The 16,531-nt window shown below is 45.7% G+C and overlaps 1 protein-coding gene across 1 annotated transcript in view; it reads left to right on the forward strand.

Annotated features, from left to right (window-relative positions):
- The first annotated feature begins 1,528 nt into the window (after window positions 1-1,528).
- The window catches only part of OCRL (OCRL inositol polyphosphate-5-phosphatase), a 25,449-nt gene continuing 10,446 nt past the window's right edge, over window positions 1,529-16,531 (forward strand). The window contains 14 exon segments of the mRNA XM_083722665.1: window positions 1,529-1,823; window positions 3,059-3,129; window positions 4,532-4,608; window positions 5,075-5,113; window positions 8,740-8,850; window positions 8,940-9,032; window positions 9,302-9,422; window positions 9,505-9,672; window positions 10,971-11,072; window positions 11,387-11,501; window positions 12,188-12,304; window positions 12,439-12,626; window positions 13,836-13,947; window positions 16,318-16,427. Coding sequence (XP_083578791.1) covers window positions 1,764-1,823; window positions 3,059-3,129; window positions 4,532-4,608; window positions 5,075-5,113; window positions 8,740-8,850; window positions 8,940-9,032; window positions 9,302-9,422; window positions 9,505-9,672; window positions 10,971-11,072; window positions 11,387-11,501; window positions 12,188-12,304; window positions 12,439-12,626; window positions 13,836-13,947; window positions 16,318-16,427 — 1,484 coding nt within the window. The 5' untranslated portion in view covers window positions 1,529-1,763.

Raw genomic sequence — 16,531 nt, forward strand, 5'->3', positions numbered from 1 at the left:
AGCTGCTGAAGCAACCGTCAGATGGGTGGGGTACAAATAACAGAATCATCATCATCAGTGGGGGCCCTTGTTAAGATCACTGCTTCTGGTGTCTCCGTGCAGCCTCTTAGAGGTGCAGGATTTGCAAGACCTGTCTTTTATTTCACATAATCATAGAATTGTAGAGTTGAAAGGGACCACAAGGGTCATCTAGTCCAACCTCCTGCAATACAGGAATCTTTTTGCCCAATGTGGGGCTCAAACCCACAACCCTAAGATTAAGAATCTCATGCTCTTATCAACTGAACTATTCAAGAAAGTGGGTGAGGGGAGGTTTAAACAGGTGCTTATTGGTTGTGTCTGTTGTACAGTGGTACCTCGCAAGACGAATGCCTCGCAAGACGAAAAACGCGCAAGACGAAAGGGTTTTTCGTTTTTTGCGTTGCTTCGCAAGACGATTTTCCCTATGGGCTTGCTTCGCAAGATGAAAATGTCTTGCGAGTTTCTTCCTTTTTCTTAAAGCCGTTAATACCCAGGGAATCCGCGCTCCGCAAGACGAAAAAATCGCAAGACGACACAACTCGCAGAACGAATTAATTTCACCTTGCGAGGCACCACTGTAATCTGTTTTAGTGTTTATATTGTGTTTCTAAGGTGCTTTGGGTCACATCTGTGAGAAAAGCAATTAAGAAATAAAACTGATAAAACATCCTAAATGCACCACTGAACTATGTAGCTGTCCATTTGGATAAGTAAAGTGGCTGAAGCTTCTCCCTAGTTCCCACTTCCTTTTTTATTACTTGATTGTTAAAAAAACAAAACAAAACCTCAAAGCAGTATACAAAAAGATCAAACGATAAAATTGAGAAAACTTCACAACCCTACTTTAAAACATACAAAAGTTGAAATACTGAAACAGATTTACCTCATCTTTCTAAGCAGCTAGGTAGATTTGTCCAAACAATATTGTTTTTTAGCAGACACCATAAAGAGTACAGCGAAGGCGCCTGCTTGATCTCAATAGGCAGGGCGTTCCAAAGTGCCACATTGAGAGCACGTGCTTCCCCCGAAGTTTCCTGGGAGCAGCAATGCGCTTCTCAACCTGTGGGTACCCAGATGTTGTTGGACTACAACTCCCATCATCCCTGAGCTCTGGCCTTGCTAGCTAGTGATGATGGGAGTTGTAGTCCAACAACATCTGGGGACCCACAGGTTGAGAACCACTGCGTTAAGGGCAGCTGTGCCCTGCACCTCTGCAAGGGGTAAACTACAGTCCCCAGAATTCCTCGGGAAGAGCCAACGAGCTCCTGGCCACTGTAGTTCAGCCAAGTCCTCTTGTGAACAAAACAGGGTGCGGAGAGAGGAAATGCTCTATGAGTCGCGTGTACTATTTAGTAACAGGAAAACAATATATCTTTATTCTTTAAAAAAAAAAAAAAAAGGCGCGTGGGGAGTGGGCGGGAAGAAAGGGTGGCGCAGCGAACACCCTCCGGCCACCAGGGGGCAGCGGCGGCAGGATCGGTAGCAGAAGCGAACCGGAAGCGCCGCTGCCACTCTTGCCCGCCCTCTGGCGCTGCGCTTGTCTCCTCCTTCTTCTCCGCGGTGCGCGCGGCCGAAGCTCGCCGGGAGTCGGGAGCGCGCAGGTGGGAGCGCGCGGTCGGTCGGTCGGACCGGGTTAGTACGGCCTTGACGGGACCGAGCGGCCGAGCAAAGGGCCCCTCCCTTTCCTTCTCCCCTGTCCATCTTCCCCTTTAAATCCCCGCCACGGGGGCCTAGACGGGAGCATGGAGCCTCCTCCGCTGCCCACGCCTGGGAGGAAGGAGCAGCAGCTGAAGAGCCTTCGCGTATCCTTCTCCAGCTTTGTTGGAGGCGTCGGGCAAGGCCGAATGTCATAAGGGTTGGGGTCGCTTTGGAGGGGGTTGGACTAGATGACCCCCTGGGGTCCCCTTCCAACTCTGCTGTGATTCTGTGTGGGGACTTGCAGGTTAAGATTTGGGGGCTGGTTCTGGGGGTTGCAAGGGATGGGGGCCTGGGAGGGGCTTTGAAACGGGGGTAGGTGGGTGGGAGGGATTTGGCAGGTAGTGGGGGGGGGCCACAATGTTAGAGCCCAGAGCTTCCCGAGACGGCCCCCTCCCCCTTGTTGCCCGGCAGCCTTTTCGCTCCGCTGCGTTTCTGCTTGGAGATAGGAGACCTACGCGGGGGGGGGGGGGGCGTGTTGTTCCCTCGGACGTTTCTTTTTGGCATGTTAGCCCGGGAAGACTTTAAAGGGCAGCTTCGTGGAGAAGCGAGCCTTAAATTGACCGCTCTCGCCTGCACGTTGCAAGGCAGTGTATCTCTCTAGAGGGTAGGATGCTTCCAAAGTGTTTTGTTTTCCTTCTCACCATCATAGTTGGAAACAGGATGCCAGGCTGGGTTGTCTGGTTACCTGGGAAATACACTTTTTTGCACTTGCTGCTTTCTCCATGTCAAACCTTGATTAATCATGGAATTGTAAAGTTGGAAGGGACCACCTAGGGTCATCTAGTCCAACCCCCTGCAATGCAGGAAACTCAACTAGATCATACATGACAGGCACAGAGAAGCAGGCCAGACTGGTTTGTTGTTTGTTTTCTGGCTCAGCCCTGGGAGTTGTTTTCAGAATTGGATGATATTATTAAAGTCGTAAATGAGATAAGGGACATGTGTGGAGTGTTTTATCTCAGCCATTGAATGACCATCACCTGCTATCTGCAGTAGGACACAAATTATGGGCATGGCATCCTTTCCAGCCAGCACAGGTTTGGTCTCTGAGACAAGCTTTAGGCTACACTCCTTTCTTGTACCTCTTTTTCATAGCAATTAAACTGGGTGGGAGGAGGGTTCATTGATGAAGGATGAAACTGGCACAGAGCAGTGCGGAGGGCTACCAACATCACAACTTCAGGAAGAGGGATTCATTTGGTTGTGTAGTGGGTAATGGGGTTGAATATGATTATGGGGAAATGTGTGGCTGGCAGCACACTGAATTATTTGGGATGGTAGGATTTTACACGGGCTTTTTTCTGTACCACCTTCCCTCTTTTCCTTAGCTTGTTCTCAGGGTGTGGAGGTAAAGGGAAGCCAGAAAGTGCCATGTGAACTGACCCTGTCACAGTGCGGTGAAGAATATGTGTAAGTTGGCACTGGAGTTTGAAGACCCCACACATTCATTTGTACTCTGTAGACTGGGGCAGGAGGCAACTCCTTCCATGGCTCCCCTGGTAATCTCCTGGGACTGGCCTTGGATGTTTTAAGAACAAGGTTCTGAGCAGGACTTGGACATCTCCCTGTGTCTCCAGATGTTCATTGCCCCCTGGCCTTTTCATGGCTAAAATGCCAGTCAAGTCATATCAACACTATATTTCACTTTGGGAGATGGCAGTTTATGATTATCGGTGCAAAAATGTTTCCTTACATTGAGTTGATGGGCTTACCTTGTTTCTTTCCTGCCCTAGTCCTATAATCATAATATACAGTGGTACCTCGGGTTACATACGCTTCAGGTTACAGAAGCTTCAGGTTACAGACTCCGCTATCTCAGAAATAGTACCTCGGGCTAAGAACTTTGCTTCAGGATGGGAACAGAAATCGTGCTCCAGCAGCAGCAGGAGGCCCCATTAGCTAAAGTGGTGCTTCAGGTTAAGAACAGTTTCAGGTTAAGAACAGACCTCCAGAACAAATTAAGTACTTAACCCGAGGTACCACTGTATCCTTATTCTGACAGTGTAGTGGGCAGAGGGAAAGTTGCAGACATGGCAGACTTTGGCTCACATCCTATTCTGCTATGAGGCTTGCTCAGTGGCTTATCCTTGCCAAATTACGGGTAAGAGACACAAATTCTCCAATCTTAAAATTAGTGGACTCTCAGAACTCTGTTGAGAAGAGAGATTTACAGCCCAATCACACAAATTTAGTCTTAAATGTTCATTGGCGTTTACTCCCAGGAAGGAGCGTAGGTTTGCTGTCCTACTCACTTGCTCAGGGCTACCCTATGGGGTTTCTGGCTGAGCAAAAACAAAACAAAACAAAACAAAAACTGCCCCCAAACCCCTGACTGTGTACTTGAAGGGATACCCTTTTGGATGCATGTGCTGCTATTTCATGCCTAAATTCAACCCCATCTAAGTCCTTTGTTCTGATAGCTATAACTAGGTAGATCTTTCAGCACAGGAGTGTGGAACCTCAGGCGCAGGGGCCAAATGTGGCCCTCCAAATGTGCCTGGCCCTTGGAACCTTCCCTAAGCTACTCCCCTCACTGGCCCTGCTGTGTACTCCAGGTGTTTTGAGTTCTTGCTTGCCTGGATGGAGGATAACAAAGGTTATTTGTGGGAACTATCATGTACAAAGGTGAAATTTACCTTCATTGCTGTGCTTTCTTTTGCCTCTGGTCCTGCCCAGCACTGGCATGTTGCTCTTGGAAGGTTGCCTAGGAAGGAGTATGGCTCTCAGAATGATAAAGAAATAGAGATTTCTCACAGCACCTCCCCGTATCCCTCAATTAACACACTGTTACACACCTTTCATCTTGTTCCAGTTTCACTATCCGTTCCCAGGAAGACCCCAGTGTTCAAGAGAGGATTCCCATCAACAGCCGTTTTAAGTGTGTGCAAGGTATCCAGCCTCTCTTGTCTCTTCTGTTGTGGGAATTTGTTGCTTCCTTGTAGCAAGGTGGTGGGAAAACAATGCCCCACCCCAAAAGCCACAAATGGAAACCATGCCTCTCTAACTATGCTTTCCAGACTGGAGTGCAGGCATGAATGCAGATCCCTGTTGGTGCATAAGAGTAACTGTGCAGCCCCTGGTGGTGTGTTGTTCAGGTGTCTCCAATAATGGAATTGACTTCAGACCATGCTTTGGATGTTGTTCCTCGGTGCTAAACCTTTGCAGATCTAAGCACCGGTTTCCATGAAATAGGAGATTTGCTGTGGTATCTCCATTACAGAGGCCCAGATCATGGTGCTCTGCTCCTCTGACAGCACTTGACTTTTCTTTATGGCTAGGCGAGGAGAGATGTTCCTATTGAGGGCCTTCTTGGATGGTCCTTTCTAATTCTTGATCCGTTCTAATTCTCTTCCAGAGGCTGAAGAAACTCTACTGATTGACATAACAGCAAACAGTGAGTCTCCCTTGACCAGAGTGCTGTCAGGAATAGATATTGCCTGTCACTGACATGTCATCTTTCCCTCTTGACTCATCATTCTTGTTCCTGCTTGTCTCTTCTTCCTGACCCTGATGTCTGGATGTTGTGCCCCCCCCCAAAAGTCAGACTGCTGCTGGGGTGAAAGGCTTTTTTTATTCTATCCTCTGTCTTCATGCTGCTTTACAGAGTCAGGACTAGATCAGTCCCCTGAGAAGCTCACAGTGGAGGAAGAGGAAAGCTGGGGAAAAGCATTCAGTCTAGTTACATGTACAGTTTTAGTAAAGGATGAGAATTACAGATTGTACTAGACACTTCCTGGAACATACAGGGTTTGATGAGGGTTTTCAATGAAGTGAGATAAGTTCCTTGGGAGACAGTTGCAGGCATGAGAAGGAACATACAGAGTTGCCTTATGCGAAGTCATAACATTGGACCATCTAGCTTGGTAATGTCCACACTGACTGGTAGCAGTTCTCCAAAATTTTGAGACAAAAGTCTCTCCCAGCACTTCCTGGAGTTGCTGGGGATTGAACCTGGGATCTTCTGCATGCAAAGCACATGCAACCCCAGGATTTAATATTGCTGTAAACCTTCTGAAGTTTAAGAGTGGTAGAGCTGGAGGACGGAATGTCACAGGCAGGGATGTATCAAGATATGAGATCAGAGACAAGAGTTTTGAAGATGGTTGAGAAAGCCACCAGAGAACTGCAACCAGTGTCTTCAGCACTTCCCTTGGGGTCCAGAACTTCTTCTGAGGTCCATTCTTAAAAACACAGGTGTTTTTAAGGATTCCAGCACATGGAAACTGAGAATTAGAATAGACACTATTCTGTGAGGTGTCCAAGATGTTAAAAGCATTCCTTTATCTCTCTCCAGGTAGATATAGATAACATCGTTCTTGCACGGGGGTTGCTTGTACATGACTCACAAGTGTGTGCCCATTTCTCTTAAAAGTAACTAGGAAAATTGGCCCATCACCACATCTCAACGGTGAATTTTCAAGAGCCTTCCAACTATGCAGGCAATAGCTATTTGCCTCCCTGTTGCTAGTGGCATCTCCTATTGAGTGGGCTTGCTGCCCACTCCATTTTCAGGAAAAGTGTGCCCCTCTTGCAGATAACTGCTTAAGATGCTGGGAGACAGTGGAAGTTTGAGGGTTTGGCCTTGTCCATCTAAAGCAGGGGAGGGGGACTTCTGGCCTTTCAGTTCTTGCTGGACTACAACTCCCATAATTCCTGGCCATTGCCCATGCTGGCTGGGGCTGGTGGGAGTTGGGGTCCCACAAGATCAGAGGGGTGCAAGCGTTCCCCATTTTGTTTCAGTGTGTCCCAACTTTTCTCCTTTTTGTTGTCCACTGTATATTGATTTAACTGCCATAAATAGTGGCTTCCAGAGTGTGTAATGCGGTCCCTTCACACCAACAGACATTCATGTAACCTCCAGCCTGTGGGCCACTTGTAGCCTTGGCCTGATTTTATAAGGGTCACAAGCAGGGTTGGTAAAAATCAATGGGGTTTTAAAAAAAAATTAAAAAAGGATTTCTTAAAATTTAAATCGGATTTTTGAAATAAAATGCTTTTGGAGGAAAAATATTTCTAAAGATAGTTTTCTGTTTAAGTTACATTATAGTCCAAAGGATTTGTTTTAAGTTTTTCATGTGTGCTAAAACTCAGTCTAAGTTTTCTTTTAAAAAATTGTTTAAGCACATCAGTTAACAAACATGGATACATATGCTATAAAGTTACTGTTTTAGTTAAATAAATTGTTTAAATTGTTATTAAGGAAATGATTATTTTTCTCCTTCCAATAAAGTACAGCAGAAAAGTTGCCCAAATATAAACAGTTAGCTTATTAAACCTCACAATAATTTCATAGTTATTTGTCTATGTATTTCTAATAGTATAACCAAATCAGTAATTTTTGATATAACTGTAAAAACTACTCTGAAAATTTATTGTTCCAAAAATGAAACCTTCATCAGGTTGTAAATATACAAGAATGAGTCTTTCTGTAAAAAAAATGATTTAAATCAAGTCTTACTGACAGTGATTTGAATCAGGTCTTACAAACTAGTGATTTAAATCGTGATTTAAATTGATTTGATTTAAATCAAATCTACCATGGTCACAAGGAAAGGGCAATGAGGTGAAGAATGGCAGAGAGCAGCAGTGACTGGCACCCACTGGGATTGGTGGGGCCAGAGCCAGTAATAGGCCGAGCCAACTAATTCTAACTTTGCCCCCATCCTCCTCTGTGCTGCGTCTCAGGGAGCACTGAGACTAAGGAATCTAGGCAGGGCCACCCACAGGACTGTAAGTTAGAAGGCCGGCAGGTAGGGGCTGAGCACAGACTGAGATTGGTAGGGTAGAGACTCACTTGCCCTCGTGGAGCAGCTTCCACTGGCAGAGAGGAAAGGTGGTGTCCTTTCCAGTTTTGGCTCTTGGCTTGCCCACAGTCCACATCAAGATTCCCCCTCCCCACTCCCCCGCTGCCCTGGAAATGCAACAGGGAGTAGGCAGCTATTTTTAAATGTACCATATTTTTCCATCTATAAGATGCCCCCATGTATAAGATAAAGGTAAAGGGACCCCTGACCATTAGGTCCAGTTGTGGCCGACTCTGGGGTTGCAGCGCTCATCTCGCTTTACTGGCTGAGGGAGCTGGCCTACAGCTTCCGGGTCATGTGGCCAGCATGACTAAGCTGCTTCTGGCGAACCAGAGCAGCACACGGAAACGCTGTTTACCTTCCCGCCAGAGCAGTACCTATTTATCTACTTGCACTTTGACGTGCTTCCGAACTGCTAGGTTGGCAGGAGCAGGGACCAAGCAACAGAAGCTCACCCCGTCGCAGGGATTCGAACTGCCAACCTTCTGATCGGCAAGTCCTAGGCTCTGTGGTTTAACCCACAGCGCCACCTGTGTCCCCCCCATGTATAAGACGCCCCCTATTTTGGGGGACTCAGATTTAAGAAAATGGGGCAAGATGGCCCCGTGTATAAGACTCCCCCTAATTTTTGACATTTTTTAAGGGGAAAAACCTAGTCTTATACACGGAAAAATACATTACCTTATTTCATAACTTTTATTCTACAAAATGCAATCTTCCTCAGTTCCTTTATAACTTCTTAGTAGAGTGTTTAATGCTCTCCATAGTGTTTCATTTCAAGGTTTTGCTGCTGTTTTTATTTTCATTTACTGTGGTATAAAAGCAGTAACTTTTGAAGTGTGTCAGGTTCCTGTGAACCTGATCAAAGTCTAGAAGTTCATGTATCTTCAGATGTGGCTGCTTCTCAGCTTCAAGTCCACTCAATTACAGTGCAGTCTCGCTATATCTCTTGTCTTTTGTAATGCACTTCCTGTATGAGCCAAAGCAAGAATATTCTGCTCATTCACTGTGTGTGCCTGAAAGTTCATCCTTGGATTAAGTAATGAATATGACAAGTCAAATTTTACAGCACAATTGTTCCTCAAGCTGTTTCTTCATTTTTGTTGTCTGTTTATTGTCATCCCTCTTTTTAAACATTGGGGGCATTTTCTGTGTTCTGCCTTATCAGTGTTGTGCCCTGTTTCCTGACATGTGCTTTTCCTGTGTGTGCTTCAAGCTGGCTGCAAGATCCGAGTGCAGGGTGATTGGACAGCAGAACATCTCTTTGAGATCCCAGATGAGGAACAGTGTTTGGGATTCCTCGCTGAGGTTCTGAGAATCCAAGAAGGTGAGCAACTCCCATGCCCTGTCTCTGATGTTTGATGTTGGAGATGGCCAAGTCTCTCACATGAGTGTTGTTGTTGATTTTTGTTGTAGTCCCGCGAAACACTTCTTTCCCTGATATTGTGGATCATACTTCCTGGCACCAAGTGAAAGGTCTCACAGGGCCAGTAGATCCCCCTTCTGCAGGTACAACCACACTGACATGTAACTTGTGTGATTTCTGCTTGAAATTTTTAAGTACTTGTTGCCTCCTTTAGAGGAAAGGCCTTGAGGGGACTTTCCTCCACAATCCTTCCTAAACATGCATTAGCTGAGAGGCAATTGTCCGACAAATGTGGTGCGGGGGGGAAGCAGTAACATTTTCCTGCAGTTAAGTATTTTCTAAGTTCCTTTCCCGAAACTTCCCCAAATGGTTCTGAAGCCTCTCTAACTTCAGAAGTCTTTTCTTCTCTCAGGGATTCTGGGATTCGAGGATAACTTCAGTGTTATGAGTATGGAGAAGAAAAGAAACCTACAGAATCAGCAAATGAGTGCCCGCCGTGAACCTCCACCACCACCGCTGCCACCAAGCAGGCCGTAAGTTGACTTAGAGGTGTACTGTGCCCTCCCGCCTCCTTGGTTTTAAGGGCTACTTGAGTTCCGTTCTCATCTCCCTTAGGCGTATCCGTGACAAGGAGAGCATGAGCAAGGAGCAACCCAAAGTGACCAACACTATGCGCAAGCTCTTTGTGCCTTCCACACATACGCAGTCCGGACAGAGAGAGGGACTCATCAAGCACGTCCTCGCCAAGAGAGAGAAGGAATATGTCAACATCCAGAATTTCAGGTCAGATCATGCAAAAGTGCAAACACCATGCAAACACCAGTGGAACCTGTATCATATTTGGGGTTGGAGAAAGCGACATCTACATGACAGCTTTATTGTCGGGTGCCAGGCAAAGTCTGTCCTGTTCATTCAGGCCACAAGGGTGGGTAATGTAAAGTATTAGTTGTGGTGGGCAATTTTCCTTGGTGCCAAATGTTTGCGTTCACATATACTGAACCGTGGTTTCATATTATGAGCACGACAGCAGCCTCTCCTCCAGGTTTGCACACTTCTCCCCCACCCTGAGCCTATTTGGAAGCTTCTACTTGTATTTTAAATTTACCACAGTTTGGTGTGTCCAGATCCTATGGTGGTTAATTTTAGCAGCTTTGTAAACACATGATTTGAAGTCGGCTTGTTTCAATGAGCCACAGTTAAAATTAAGTGGTTGTACAGCTTCAGACTTTGTAACAAGATGCAGTTAATCCAAAACTGAAGCAAAACCTTTGGAACTCTTCCTAAAAGCTGTGCTGGAGGACAAGGAGGTGTTTGACCCCGACCCCTCAACGCTTGGTGTGGATCATCCTGATAATGCTAAACTTACTACTTCAAAGAAAGTTTTGGCTTTGGTTATTTCCTTGTACTGTTAATAGTACCCAGCTGCAATTTGTTTTTAATGTCTGCTTTTATCATAAGTTTATCAGTATCTGGTTAGCAGCTTTAGATCCTACTGTTTTACAGAGGCTGTTTTGCTCTTTTTTCCCGTTTACTAGACAGGCTGTATTTCTGTGCTGTCTTCAGAGTCGGGAATGCCCTTTCCTTCATGGCCAGCATGGAAACACAGGAAACCTCCATTTAGGAGGTTTGCATAGAGGAAAAGGGTGTTACAGGGTAATCTTACACCAAACAAGCTTGGCACAGCAGATCTGAGAGGTGGTTTTCTGCTCCCTGAAAGCCAGCCTGGAAACCAGGTTGCCAGGTGAAGGAAGAATGGAGAGATCAATCAACTCACTTGCCTTCAAAGAATTTCTGGTTGCCTGTGGCAACTGGGATAGTGCTTAAATATCAGGCTGGCTGACACATCTTTAAAAATATAAGGAAAAAGCTTTTTTCTTTCATTAGCAAAGCTCATTTGGGGCCCAGAATAGCTAAGTTGAGGAAGAAGTGGCTGGTATTACTTGTTTGTTCTTGGTCCTGATCTTGCCTGCCCTTGTAACCTTACGTGCCACACACTCCTGTTGTCTTTGCATATTTAACCAGCAAGTCTGTTCAGATTGGAGTCCTATTCCTGCAGCTCCACATCCTTCTCTTCCTTGCAGGTTTTTCGTGGGGACGTGGAATGTGAATGGGCAGTCTCCAGACAGTGGATTGGAACCTTGGCTGAACTGTGACTCTGAACCCCCAGATATCTACTGCATTGGGTGAGCAGACATAATAGCTTTTCAGAGAGCCCTCTCTCAGTCTTTGTTTCCCCACAGTTGCTTTCTAAACTGAGGTCCTGTTGTGTGAAGACTTTCGCTTTAAACTTGGAACAAAATAGGAGAATCCTGAGGATTTGTATCTTTTAGCTAGGAAGCAACGTTCTGCCATAATGAACGAGGCAGTGCCATCCTTTCACCCTGTGGGCAGTGGATTACAGCAGCATCCAAGATAGCCAGAGGCCTAGGTGGCTCTGGGGGAAGGATGGCCTCAGTGCTAGGGATGTGTATTGTGTCTGATGGCACTTTGGTATTAGGTTCCAGGAGCTGGACCTGAGCACAGAGGCTTTCTTCTACTTTGACTCGACAAAGGAGCAAGAGTGGCTGACAGCTGTGGAAAAGGCTCTGCATTCCAAATCCAAGTACAAGAAAGTAAGTCCAACCCCACCCATTTCTTCAGCAGCTAGACAGCTGTCAGGAGCTGGAGTGAGGAGGAGAAGGTCAGCAATAAAAACACCTGGTGTCAGTGGTGTTTTATTCAAAAGAAGCCAAAATTCTTTATTCAAAGAAACCAAAACTGTGCAGGCCTAGTGATCACAGAAACCTTTCCCAACAGATCTTGCCCCAAGGTTGCTACCCTCCCACCACTCTCTGAAGTCTCCTCCTCCCCCTGGTCCTTCCCAAGCAACCTGAGACTCTGACACCTTGCCTGTCTTTGCTGCATCCTCTTAATTTCTCTCTGTGTTCTGGGAGACCAGCAGGGAAGGGAGCTGATTGCAGCAGAATGGGGAGACCCCCTGACTTCTTCAGCAGCCTGCCTGATCTCTGCCTCTTGACCCCCGCCTCCAGCCTCCACTTCCGCCTCTGATTCTGAACTGCTGTCTGCCACAGAATCTTCCTGCCCTCTTGCCTCTTCAGTTTCCAACACCTCCTCTTGCTCACAGTCTTCTCCCTCTGACAACTCATCGTTGTCCCCCACCAGTTCCCTGGCTTTGAGCCTTCTTCCCTTGGGCGATCCCCAGTTGGTGCCACCCACCACTCCTATCTGCAGCCAGCCAGCCCAGGACAGCAAGCAATGCACAAATCTGGTAGACATCCCAGTACCTTGCATCTTCTAGGTGCAGCTGGTGCGTCTCGTCGGAATGATGTTGCTCATCTTTGTCAGGAAGGACCAGCTCAGCCACATCAAGGAAGTGATGACGGAGACCGTGGGCACAGGCATCATGGGGAAGATGGTGAGTAGACCCTGACAGCGGAATTCCCTACGTCTATCTTTCTATCTGTCTATATGTTTTTATAATCTCTGCCAACCAATTCCCCCCTCTTTGCTGCTTGCTCACTAACAGCCATCTTTGCTCCGCCCCTGCAGGGTAATAAGGGGGGTGTGGCCGTGAGGTTTGTCTTCCACAATACCAGCTTCTGCATTGTCAATTCCCACCTTGCTGCCCACGTGGAAGACTTCGAGCGCCGAAACCAGGATTACAAGGATATCTGTGCCCGGATGAGCTTCCTGCCCCCTGACCAGAGTCTGCCGCAGCTGACAATCATGAAACACGAGTGCGTTTCGAGGGCTTGGAGGGAGAGAGCCTTGGCTGACGTAACTTGTTGGTCTCCGCTATCTGGAGAAGCAAATTGAGTCACGTTTCTGTAACTTCCCTGCATGTGTGTAGCTCAAGGGTAGGCAGCATAGTGCTCTCCAAATGTTGATGGACTACAACTCCCATAATCGCTAAGAATTGGCCTTGCTGACTGGGGCTCATGAAAGTTCCACTTCAGCAAGACCAGGAGGGTGCAGTGTCGGCGATCCCTGCTGCTGCCGCTGCACCACTAAGGTTTCTGCTAGAGCAGACAGAAGTGCCCGGCGTTGTAGGCTCCTGCTTCATTCAGGGCAGGCAGATACTAAACATCTGTGGAAGCGAGTGCTGGGCTTCATTCATTAATTTCTGTTTATTGTGGGGATTTCTTCCCCAGAGTAGCTTATTTAAAATAATAATCAGAAATGCACCTCAAGATAATTTAAAGCGTATAAACATTATCTTAATAGCAGCAGATCTAAAGAGAGCAACATAAACCAAGTGGCAGAGATGTATTAGATTCGATTATAGCAAATGTGGGCAACTTCTCCAGTGATCGGGGTGGGAGTTGCAGTTTGTTAAGGGCAGTAACGCAAAAGCAGAGTGGCCATTTTGCATGGAGAAGGTTCCAGGCTCAGTCACCAGTGTGTGCAGATCGGGCTGGGCATGATCTCTGCCTGAAAGCTGCTGCCAATCCACGTAGTCAGTCCTGAGCTTGATGGGTCAATGGTCTGCCTCAATATAAGGTCGCTTCCTATGTTCCTGTGTACTACAGCAGTGTTTGGAGGGCCACGAGCGCCCTGCCCATGAATTCAAGAACCAGGGGAAATTTTAAAAGTCTTTGCTGAAAGGACATCAAAGCAGGTGAGCCTCTTTGGGAAGATAATTCTAAAAGGCAGGGAGCCATTACTGAAAAGGCCCTGTCATACTTGAAAGAGCAGGAGTTCCCTGGGAAAGATTCTAGTCAGTAGAGAGGCAGTGCAAAAATAAGTGGGCCTTCTTCTGGTACCCTTTTCCCAAACCTTGAAATGCTTTAAAGGCCAAAAGGGATACTCTGAATTGGGCCTGGAACCAGTTCAAGAGCCAGTTATCAGTCTCACTTCATATTGCAGGAATTGGCAGCAGGCTGCGCCCTCTCCCCTCCCCCCCTCGTGAGCTTGCCTATAGCTGTGGTTTCTTCGCTTTTTTCCAGCATTGTCATCTGGTTGGGTGATCTGAACTACAGGCTTTGCCTTCCTGATGCCAACGAAGTGAAAACTCTGATCACTAAAAATGAGCTTCAGAGACTTCTGACCTATGACCAGGTGAGAGACATATTTGTGTTATATGTGGTGGTTTAGGATATTGCCTTGTTTATTTCCTATGTCTGGGATACCCCAGCCTAGAGAAACCACTTTCAGACAGTTAGGAACAAAGTTTAGCTATAACATAGAATGACTGCGACTTCTACAAATGCTTTGTAAGGCTGCAGTTTTGTGCAACCTTAATTAGAAGCAAGTCCCAATTAAGTTGGATGGTTGCCTTGGAATTTGCGTAAGTAGGACTTATTACCCAGTTATAGGGCTTTCCTAGGTCAGCGCACTCTCCAGATGTTGTTGGACTCCCATCAGCTCCAGCATGTCCGTGGCCAATGGTCAGGGACAGCGATAGCTGCCGTCCAGCAATAGCTAAAGGTCTAAGGTTTCCTGCTCTAGGTTTAGCATCTATCTGGAAAATCTGCATTACTCACATCTTATCAGCAGTTACTTCCATTAAATCAAATTAAATTGCTGATGCTTTTTGTTTTTAATTTTTCCCTCCAAGGTTTGTGTGTTCGTAACGCTTACGACCTTTCTCCCACTTGGCATAAGTATCATTGGTATTTTGTGTTGAAACAGAGGCCTGATTGCTGCATCTTATGGTGGATTTAAGTCGTCCTGTGAGCGTAGTAATGCCTTAGCCCTTTTAGAAGGATGCTACACTGCTACAAGGCAAGGGTGGGCAGCCTCAGACTTCCAACATATGCAAAACCATAATAAAACATTAATACCTTCCCTAGTTACTTATCTCCTTGACATCTGACGGGAGGGCGTCCCACAGGGCAGGTGCCACTACTCAGAAGGCTCTCTGCCTAGTTCCCTATAACCTCACTTCTCGCAGTGAGGGAACCACCATAAGGACCTCGGTGCTGGACCTTAGTGTCTGGGCTGAACAATGGGGGTGGAGATGCTCTTTCAGGTACATACTGGGCTGAGGCTGTTTAGGACTTTTTTCCAAAAAAAATTTATTGGTTTTCACAACATTATAAACAAACAAACACATAAGACAAGCAGACATAAATCATAGCCTTATTGAAAATTACACTTATTAACATTGTTAAGTGACTTCCTCGCTTCCCCTTGGTTGAATTTCATTGCATATCCTTTTAACAGTTTTCCAAATCACAATTCTTATAAAATTTAACTTAAACATTAACAACCTTAGATCTTCGCATTACGAAATTAAACATATTAATTCATCACTTAACATAAATAAAATCCTAAGCCAATTAAGTATCTGCAAACTGTTTTCAATTAATTTAACTTAACATATTTAACTACGTAATCATTAAATTTAATCCACTCTTCCTGATACTTCTCCTCCTTCTGGTTGCGGACTCTTCCAGTTAGGTCGGCTAGCTCCGAAAAATCCATCATCTTCATCTGCCATTCTTCTGTTGTTGGTAATTCTTGGGTTTTCCACTTTTTAGCTAACAAAATATGAGCAGCAGTTGTGGCATACAAAAATAATTTAACATCTTTCTTGGGCAATTCCAAACCTGTTATTCCAAGAAGAAAGGCCTCTGGTTTCTTTTCTTTATAAATGTATATTTCAACATTTTTTTCAATTCATTATAAATCTTTTCCCAGAAGTCTTTTCACCTTGGGACAGGTCCACCACATATGATAAAAGGTTCCTTCCTTTTCTTTACATTTCCAACATAGATTGTCACAGTTATGATATATCTTTGCTTACTTTACAGGAGTCAAATACCATCTGTACATCATTTTCATTATATTTTCCTTTAACACAGTACATGCGGTGAACTTGACCCCTTTCTTCCACAATCTTTCTCAGTCCTCAAAGCTGTTTAGGACTTTAAAGGTTGGCACCAACACTTTGAATTGTGCTTGGAAACGTACTAAGAGCCCAACGTAGGATGCAAAAGGATGGTTTTGCAGTTGTTCATAGTGTCGGGGGTGTATTCTGGTGGTTGTTAACAGTTTGTATGGATTATTGGTACATATAACATTGTCTGTTGTAGGTATGGCTAACCTGTGGTCTGCCAGATGTTATTGAGCTGCAGTTCCTGTTGGCCCCAGCCATCATGGCCAGTAATCAGGGATGATGGAAATTGTAGTTCTGCAGCATTGTGAGGGCCATGCGTCTGCTACTCCTGAGTTAAAGGATTTTCCTATTGTGTGATGCAGCAAAGTAACTTAAGATGACCAGGGACAAAATTGCACAAGCATCCTGTACCTTTAATAATTGTGTATAAGATAGGATTTCAACAGGTATACCCCCTTGCACCTGGCTACTCTACTAGTACTTTGCCTTGGCCTTCCAGCACAATAGTGGCTGTTAATAGACTCCATTGTCAGGCAACAGGGGGTCTTCTGCTTCTCTGCTGATAAGCGATTTCTTTTTGGCTTTAGCTGAACATTCAGCGTACCCAAAAGACAGCTTTTGCTGATTTCACAGAGGGGGAGATCAAGTTCATCCCGACGTACAAATTCGACTCTAAAACAGATCGCTGGGATTCCAGGTAAGCTCCTGCTTGAATGTTGAGCCTTTGTAAATAAGTCCTCAAAATCATTAGTCTGCAAGGCTTGTTGGTTTTTCCTAGTCTACTGAGATGCTAGTAGTGTC

The sequence above is a fragment of the Podarcis gaigeae genome (assembly GCF_964106915.1).
Source record: "Podarcis gaigeae genome assembly, chromosome: Z".
Taxonomy (NCBI): domain Eukaryota; kingdom Metazoa; phylum Chordata; class Lepidosauria; order Squamata; family Lacertidae; genus Podarcis; species Podarcis gaigeae.